This window comes from Thunnus thynnus, chromosome 6, assembly GCF_963924715.1.
Source record: "Thunnus thynnus chromosome 6, fThuThy2.1, whole genome shotgun sequence".
NCBI lineage: Eukaryota > Metazoa > Chordata > Actinopteri > Scombriformes > Scombridae > Thunnus > Thunnus thynnus.
In genome coordinates this window covers 13161604-13170876 of record NC_089522.1, presented here as the reverse complement: position 1 = coordinate 13170876, position 9273 = coordinate 13161604, and the positions used below count along the sequence as shown (strand labels likewise).

The 9273-nt window shown below is 40.4% G+C and overlaps 1 protein-coding gene across 8 annotated transcripts in view; it reads left to right on the top strand.

Annotated features, from left to right (window-relative positions):
• The first annotated feature begins 261 nt into the window (after nt 1-261).
• The window catches only part of prdm16 (PR domain containing 16), a 190803-nt gene continuing 181791 nt past the window's right edge, over nt 262-9273 (top strand). For all 8 annotated transcript variants that reach the window (XM_067591829.1, XM_067591827.1, XM_067591821.1 and 5 more), the window contains exon 1: nt 262-397. In XM_067591829.1, coding sequence (XP_067447930.1) covers nt 361-397 — 37 coding nt within the window. In that variant the 5' untranslated portion in view covers nt 262-360. The remainder of the gene's footprint in view (nt 398-9273) is intronic.

Below are 9273 nucleotides of genomic sequence, written 5' to 3'. Positions count from 1 at the left end.
GGGGGGGGGTGGGGGGGTGGGGTGGGGTGTAGGGGTGAGGAGGGGGACGAGGGTAAGGGGATGGTAAGGGGGAGAGGGGGAGGGAGGGAAGGTGAGATGGTGAGGAGAGAGCAGGAGGAGGAGGAAGAGGAGGAGGGGAAGAGATAAGTGATCTAAAGGGGAGACGATAGGACAAAAAAAAAAAAAGTGATGATGATGAATACATTGGAAAGTTTTTTGGCCCCGGCGAGGGTGTCAGATTGAATGGCCTGTGCGCATGTGCGAAGGTGTCCAAACTGACAATGCTGGTGAGATGAAGATAGTGTTGTTGCTGCTTCTGGGCTCACGGAGGACGACGAGAGGAATCTACAAGCCGACAAGATGAGATCCAAGGCGAGGGCGAGAAAACTGGCCAAAAGTAGGTCTTCTTTATTCCCCTTCTTATCGCTTTCAGCCGCCGGCTCCAAACTCCCGGGTCTGTAGATGTCCAATGTGTCCTTGTCATTTGTCATAGCCTTAAGAGAGGAGGGGACGACTCTTTTGTCCAGAGAGACAGGGATAACTTTTCTGCTAAAAATGTGTCCCGCTCCGGCTGCTCAGTCTCGCTTCTCTGCATGCTGCGCTCTTGGCTTTGTTGGTTCCCAGTGTCAGAAAGTTTCATGTGTGATGAGAAACGCCGCTGGTGCTTTAGTTGATTACACTCCTATAAAGGTAGAGATAAACATTGCCGTCCAAATCTGAGCTCGGTCTTGTAATTTGCTCTTTTCGGTTGTCGAAGGTTTTAGAGGAGGCGCGGATTCGTTTCCCGAAAGTTACCAAGAAAGTTGTCGAAATGCATAGTAACTTTTTTTTATAGAGCCGTTCCAAGTCTTGTGAAATAATATTCCCGGCTTTTGAAATAGTGGGCGCTGTGGCACTGCTCTGCGTACAAGCTGCTGCTGCAGAGCTCACACCGAGCTGAGCGCACTCCTTCCCCTCGCCTGCAAACGGACACGCCAAGATGTGAATTTGGAAAGAAAGAGCAATGTTTTAATGCAGATTTTTTGTGTGTGTGAGACGGTCCTGCTTCAGCCGTAGAAGATATCGCTCTCCGGCAACTTTGTGGGCCCTCGGACTGCTGCAAACTGGTTCCTCCTCCAGGGAATGCCAATCAATAATGCGTCTTGTGCAAGAAAGCGCCCATATACTTAGTGGACTGCTGCTCGCGTCACACGGAAAATTCATGTATTCAGTTTTGTGAACATGAGCACTTTGTTGTTGGAAATGGAGCATATTTATTGTTTGACATTTTGTTTATTGTTGGTGGGTTGATTTATGAATCTCGTTTATTTACACCGTCTTTTTTTATTCCCTACATGAATGCACGTTTTCTGCGGGTAATTATGTGGGTCAATCTGCCTTTTATCCGTAATTCATTTGAAGGACGGTTTGTTCAGGCCTCCTGGCATTTGCTTTTGTTATGTCTTAATGCGTTTGTTACATTTTATGCAGAGTGAGTTTCGATATTTAGTTTGGTGAAAATGCAGAGCAATTTTCATTCAGCCATGTATTTTTATTTTATTTTTTTTAGGACACCCCTATTAAAATAATAATTCTTTAAAAATATAACCTACCTGTTATTGTTTTTTGTTGGGCTTGCTTGATAACATGGCCTTTAAAAACTTTATAACTCTGCCAAAACCTGACCTTCTTAATTCAACGTGAGCCTCGAGCTTTAGACACAATTCAGTCTTTTTAAAAAATACTCTTGATTTATACATTTCATAACATAAATGAAATAAATATATGTGCAGAGCTTTTTTAAAAAAAAAAAAAAAAAAAAAAAGCTGTAACGTGTTTGCTTTAAATGAGTTTCACTCCTTACATTTTAAAAAATGATTATGAATTGTTATATCTAATATAATTAATATTCATTTCTACTAATGGCATTTATACCAATAATAATAATAATATAATCATATTAATAATAAAGAATAACAAACACTGTTCATTGCAGTCATGTTTTTGTTGTTACCTTCTTACACTTCCATGCTGTCCATGATTCACATGGATCAAGTTTCCGTATAAGTTAAAGACAAAGAAGCAAAAGAAAAGGAAAAGAAAAACGCTAATTGGGCTACTTTAGTGAAAATACTTAAACATGTCTAGAGTCCTGCTTCTTGCCAGCAGTTGCACTTGGTCTTGATCTCTAAACAGCCTTGATAGTCTGTTGATCCGGGTGCTAATGAACACAAATACCTGGCTTTGTAGCACTCTCACATCGGACCATTGGAAGTCTCTGTAGCCCAAAGGCCTCAGATCTGTTGTGTTGCAGCGGTAAGAAGAGGAAAACAGAGCAGACAGCAGGCATGAAAAAAAAAAAGATCTTGTTCTTCTTAACATTCAAAACATGCAGGCCCACAACGTTTGAATACGACGCGTGGGAGTGTATTCCTCCCCCTTTTCTTTTTCTACCGCTTAGGTAAAATAGTGTGGCTGCAGCCGAGTACAGTAGGTCACCATCAACATTCACCAGCTGCTTTATCATTTTATTTTTAACCCTCTTGTATATAGTTTCTTTTTCTGGGTAGAGTGCACACACACACACACACACACACACACACACAGGCTTCGTCAGACTTCACGCTAAAGGCCACGAGTGTGTAGAAACGCGTGACTCCACAGCTCCACATGTGGAATATGAATATGTGTGTGTTTTAATAGAAGCTCGCATTGATCGCTCTGGTTTGTTTACATAATGCTTTTGGGTCAGGATTAAGTGAGTGTTAGTGTGTTTGGATTATAGTAGGATGTCGCCCTCACAGGTGGGCTTTTTGTGAAGAAGAAGAAGAAGAAATATAAATATCACGTCTTACTCTGTTCTTCACAAGATACAGATTTATTTAATATTTAATATATTACAGGAATATTTTTTTTTAAATTTGAGATAAAATACAACAAGTCGTGTTGTTTTGTCTATATTTAATTTTATCTGATCCAATGCTCTTTCTGTTTTACAGCAGCTTATTGATAATTATAAATTGTTTAATGAATTTTTTTTTAATAATTGAAGAAATCCTAAACATATGAGCCCTAACGTCACACCTCATATATATCGGAGATAAAGGCTTTTATGTCTCTCGTGATCATAAAAAAACTAAAAAAAATCGGTGCAGGTAATCTAATAGGGTCAATGAAAGTTGCTCTCACACGGAGGTTATATAGTGAAAGAAATGACATGAGAATATAGGCCTACCTGTCTATAGATTGTGTGTATTTCTGTGCGCCGCAGAGGACTGTTTGTGTGTGAAAAGTTAAACACCTTGCGGCTGTTTTTGTTGTGGTATTCTGTTGGGCTCATACGCTTTGAAATGGATCAATTAAGCTGAGTGAGAGTAGATTTTTTCCCCCCGGTATTTTTCAGTGTACAGGTGAAGCAAATAGACACACACGTACATACACACACGTATATAAACACACACACACACATGCACGCACGCTGTCCTCTCGCTCTCCTGCACGCTTACAACCGCGCAATTAAGTCTCCACAGACACTTTGAGAAATATAATTAAATCAAAAACATGTTCCAGCTTTTTTCCTCACATATGGACAAACAGGAAGGTGTTAAAGCCACACTGATTCTGACCGCAACTCAACACACGTTATTTATTTTCAAAAAAGCTGCTTTAGTTACTGGGCCCGTCTGCATTATCAAGTCAATAAAATGAAAGGTAGCACACTCGTTTTTTTACGACCTGATTTTTCTTTTTCTTTTTTTTTTTCTTTTTCTGTTTCTTGCTGAATTTGCACAAAATCATCACTCCTCCCCTTTCTTCTCTTACTGAACAAATGCACACAATTTCTGACAGTCTTACCCTCTGCCTCTGTCTCCCTTTCTGTATATACTAATGGCCAGATACGCTATTGATCTTTGTGTTAAAGGCCCCTTATTTGATGGACTCCCAGTTATGAACTTGGCCTGGCTCAACAGCATCTGATGTTTTGACAGAAGTAATAAAACCCAACCCATAACACGTTAAATCCAACAATGGTAGCTATGTTGAACTTCTGGCTAAACGTTCAGGGTCCCATGCAGGCTCCCATGTATTACTGCTTTGCAGCTGTAATGTGTGTCAGATAGCACTCCTCCCTGTTCACAGATTAGAGCCTGAACATAAAAATGATAGGATCATCAAATGAAAAGGAAATGTAACGTCAGTGTGATATATCATACTGGCCGCAATTCACATTTTCTGTATCTCTATGAAACTGTAAATCTCTGAGTTTCCTTTATTTGGAAGTCAGTGAGCCAATGAAGACAGCACAGATGCATCTGGTTGTTGATTCTTGCTTCAGTAGTTTTAGAAGACCACCTCATGGTGCTGGTGTGATGTTGACATATTCAGTTTGATTACTAATGCTAATTTTGTAGCTGTTTGATGAAGTTAATGATTAGCCTTTAAACAGTGCTTTCATTTATTGATTCTGTTTTGAGTTTCAGTAGTGCTGGACACAAAGCCAAATCAAAATACCTGTGAGATCTTTATTTTATTGCTGTGGATCTATCAGGATGTAGTGGGAAATCGGAGACTCTTGTGGTTCCATAGAGCCCATTTGTGTGATGATGTGAATGATCTTAGCAGCCCTCTGGAGCAGGCAACATCAGTTTTGTAGTTTTACATCTCTGTCTAAAAATGAGTGACTGTGACTGCGATGATAACCAGTCTCATGACTCTCTGCATCCAAAAAACTAAAGACCACAGGGCCATTTAGATGTTGTTTAATAGCATGTGTTGCTTTTGTACAGTTGTCTGTTTTGTTTTTTGAATTTACAGAAATACTGCTCAGCATCTAATCATCATGATGATCTTTGCAGCAATTTTGTGAAATCAAGTTTTTGATACAAAAACACTGCGTTTACTTTTCCTAAATCACTTCATCAAGTCTTTTTCATGATCTTGGGAGTTTTAACATGAGCATTTGGACTGATTTTAGGACCATTTGTGTCATTTTTTTTTGAGGCACTGAAAAATTGTGTAGCCTAACTAATTGCATCAGTCCACATTTGGCACAGCCTCATATGCTACATAAGTACTTCATTATGGAAGTTTGTTGGATGTGAGTTCCTCATCTTAATGTCTGCACATGTAGGATACAGTTCAGTGTGTGTTGTGGGGCTACTTTCCATATTTATTTCCAGGGCTGGTTTCTCAACTTTGTCTATGTCTGGTCAGTGAAATACCCTTGTACTGTATATATACAATTACTGCATTAATCATATAGTGCATGATATCCATGAATTTGCCAATTTGTAATATATTAATTTGTCGTAGGGGAAGTTACTTTGGTTAAGGTTAGGGTAAGTTTTGGTCATGGTTACGGTTAGTTCAATGTCAAGCCACTGTCTGGTTCAGTAACATATGGTCCACATTTGATTCACATAATATGATACAAATAAAGATGCATTGCTTTTTGTAACCATATCTTCAAAATTGCTGTGAGAGCAGTCTCTTGAAAAATGTTCTTTCCAGTGAAGTATTCATATTACCCTGAAATGTGGAGGACAGTGTAGTTTGAAGTCTCAGTTCTGCTTACTAGTCCTAAATCTTTGAAACAGTCAGCCAGTAAGGAAAGCTTTCGTGATCTCTTCCACCTGTGTGGGGAATATACTGAAGAAATAATTCAAGTGTAAGGTACTGCTTACTCTATGAATTACCTGATGTCTAAAGCTTTATAGAGGAAAGAATGATTTAGAGGACGGTTCAATTGGATTTTTACAATTTTGTGTTTAGTTTGTTTTACGACTGGCATGTTTGAGTCTTTTAATGTTTTCTATCAGTATCACTGACTCCCTCTCTTCCTCACGTCACACTGTGTGAGTCTTTTATCTCCAGGAAAATACTATTATTTTAATTCAGTCAATAGCTGCTGTAAATGTGTTGCTGCTGTTTTGGCCAAGTACATGCAGTGCCATAAAATGTAAAAATAATTTTGAGATGTGGACATTGGAATGACTTCAAATGAAAATGTAATGATTTGCATAATTTACAATTTATTTAGTCTTATTGTCTTATTTTATTTGGTCTTATGTGTGCTTTAATAAATGGTCAAACCAGTACCGTCCTCATCATATACTCTGTGTATGAAAGCTGGAAATGAAGACAGAGCTTTGGTTTTGGTTTTTGGAGTAAGCAGAAATTACTCCAGTTGCAATTTTGAAGAATGCTGAAGTCACAGTGACTTTTTAGTGTCGACTGAGACTCACTGAGGGCCTGAAAACATTTGAAAGGCTTTTCTTAGCTCTGACACATGTGCACACACACACACACACACAGAGAAAACTATACATACACAGTCCATAAACACACAACCATACATACACAGTAACGCAGATGGATACCGAATGGACAGACACACACACACACACACACACACACACACACACACACACACACACGCACACGCACACACCTTAGTGGTGACAGATTTTTGGGCAATGGTAGGATTTAACCCCAATCAATCACAAACTAGAAAGGTTGAGTGTAAATGTCATCCAAACAGCAGGAGTTGGCAATGTTGACTGGCTTAGTGTGCATGTATGTGTGCATGTGTGTGCGAATGTGCGCGTGCACCATTTTATACAGTTGTTGGAGGTCCTGTCACTGCTCCGAGCTTTGACCTTGGCAAAGTCTGGCACAGTGATGGGTGGGCACCTCTTACACCTGGACACATACAGAAACACGGACACTCACACTCGTACACACACACACACACACACACACACATTTCAGCGCCATGCTTCCTGCCTGGTCTGATGCTGGCTAAGTCAAATTTTGAGTTGACATACAAATACCATTAAACATTAAGCCCTTGCACATGGCTCTAAATCCCATTCATTCCATTGATAAGTTGACCTCACATTATCCAGTTGGCAAATATACCTCTTTCCCGCCTTGCACCATGACCTCATCCGCCATGTTTGTAAAAACACAGCAATCTCCCAATCATTTGGCAGTGGAGACGGTGGCATGCCTGAGAGAGTTTAAGATATATCCCTGATGTTTTCTTTTTTAGCAGACCCCTGTTTTTCGTCTCTCCTCATACCCTTCATTTTCAGCCTGAAGATGGGGGCAGGGTCTTGTTAAAAATAGCCAAGCAGCATTTGGAGAGCAGTATGTGTTGGCGAAGAGGGGGTTCAAAAAATGAAAAGCCATTACACTGCAGTTAAATGCATTTTGTCTTGACCTGTGGATGCTTATCGAGTTACGTCCCACCACTGCTGGGCCGTGTCAAGAAGATTCCATCCAGCTTCTTCGGGCTAAGAATATGCCACAAGTGCTGGAGTCAACCCATAGAAAACACCTCATCTTTACTTCTTGAGTATGCTGATTAACACTAAATGGTTATCTCTCTGTGTGTCTGGTGTGATTTTCCACCACCCGCTGTTAAACGATGTGTGTTGTTTGCCAAACAGAGGGCGAATGTGTCGAGTCCCTAATTAGCGTGTTTTAGCAGCCCTCATGATTCCCTCTGCATTGTGATATCCCAGGGATTGCTCAGCATTGTGACTAGTCTTATCTGGGTCTAATCCCGATTTGTTTGGTATTAGCCCGCTCCCTTTCTCACTCTTTCCTTTTATTTCTTCATTTGTCCTTACTCTGTTCTTTTCCTTTTATCCGTTCCTGAACTTCCTGTCCTTTATGTTGCCCTCGCTTTCATTTACGCCACTGTTCTCTGCGCAGGGAAACAAAACGTATGCCTGATATGTGAAAAGACAAATCTCAGTGTGAATTAACAAGGACTGGGTAATAATTAAAAACTTAATCTAAATCATAGTGTGAAGATGTGATCATATTGTTTTATCATTCTTTACATTTTTGTGGGTGAAATGAAGGATTCTGAGCTTTTCTGAGCTGTAATTTAGAAAAGTATTTAGGTTTTTTTTGTTTTTTTTACCCATATGCAGAGTTTGCAGCACAGTGGGCGACAGCTCATTGCTTTGAACTTCAGTGTGGTTATTTCATATGTTTGCAGACAATTGCTGCATCATGTTTTGATATCGAAAATTGTCCTTATTAATAGTATCCAGCCTTAAAATTAGGTGGTGGGCTTAAGCCCTCTTATCAATAAAAATATAATAGCAGGGTGACATCAAGCCAACTCAAAGTGTCGGGTATATACAACAAGCAAGTGTAACTTTGCTAATCATAGTTCTCAGGGCTGCAACTAGCAATTTTTTTCATTATCAGTTAATCCTCCGATTATTTTATCGATTAATAGATTAATCATTGTGGTCTATAAAACATCAGGAGTCTACGGTGATGTCATCAAATGTCTTATTTTGTCTGAACAACAGTCCAAAACCCAAAGATATTCATTTTTTCTGAAACGTAAGACAGCCCCTAACCCTAACCCTAAACCGATTTTTCACATTTTTGCTTAAAAAAGGACCTAAATGATTAATTGATTATCAGAATAGTTGCAGACTAATTTTCTGTCGATTCACTAATCAATGAATCGACTCATCTTTGCAACTCTATTCTCATTGTTCTCAGCAAACAGCATTCAATAAAACTATTTCTTGTTGCCTCAAAAAAGCTAAAAAACGTGATTCTGAGTTTGATTCCTCTCTTGTACAAGTCTCATAAATAGTAACTCATTTCTCACCACGCACACACACCCTTCAGTCCCAGTCCCAATCGGGCGCTGCTGATGATGGCTCATCCTGTCCAGATACGATAAGCAGACAAACTGCTCTGTCCCCTGGGCTGTTTGTCTGTCTGTCTCTGAAACACAGCATGGTGTGTAGAGGCAGCGTGTCTCTAAACTCCCTCTGCTCGCTTCCCTTTTCATCAGACCGCCAGTTCAAAGCCTTGGCTCCATCTTCACTTCTATCTCTCCCACTCCTCCTCCCCTCCCTCCTCCTCACCATCTTTCTCACTGTGTTTCGTCATTACCACAAAGATGGGCATGCAGTGTCTCATTAAAGTGGATTAGAGACATCTCCACGTCTCACAGGGGCCGAGCGGGACATTTCTCTTCTCTAGTCATCCCCCCACCCCTTTTTCTCTCAGAGATCAGGTTCTTTGATTTGGCCAGATAAAGACCTCTTTCATGTCGGTGGGGACGGTTAGCGATTACACTGTCAGACCCATCGTTTTGGTGAGTTTGACAAATTTGCCGTGCGGGGTGGGGCGGGTGTGGGGATTGTACAGGGGGGGTAGGAGGGGGGTGAGGGGCGCGTACAAGGAGATTCACAGTAATTGAGCTGTCATTATCCAGTGACCCTGCCAGGCGCTAGTGTGTAGGCCTCA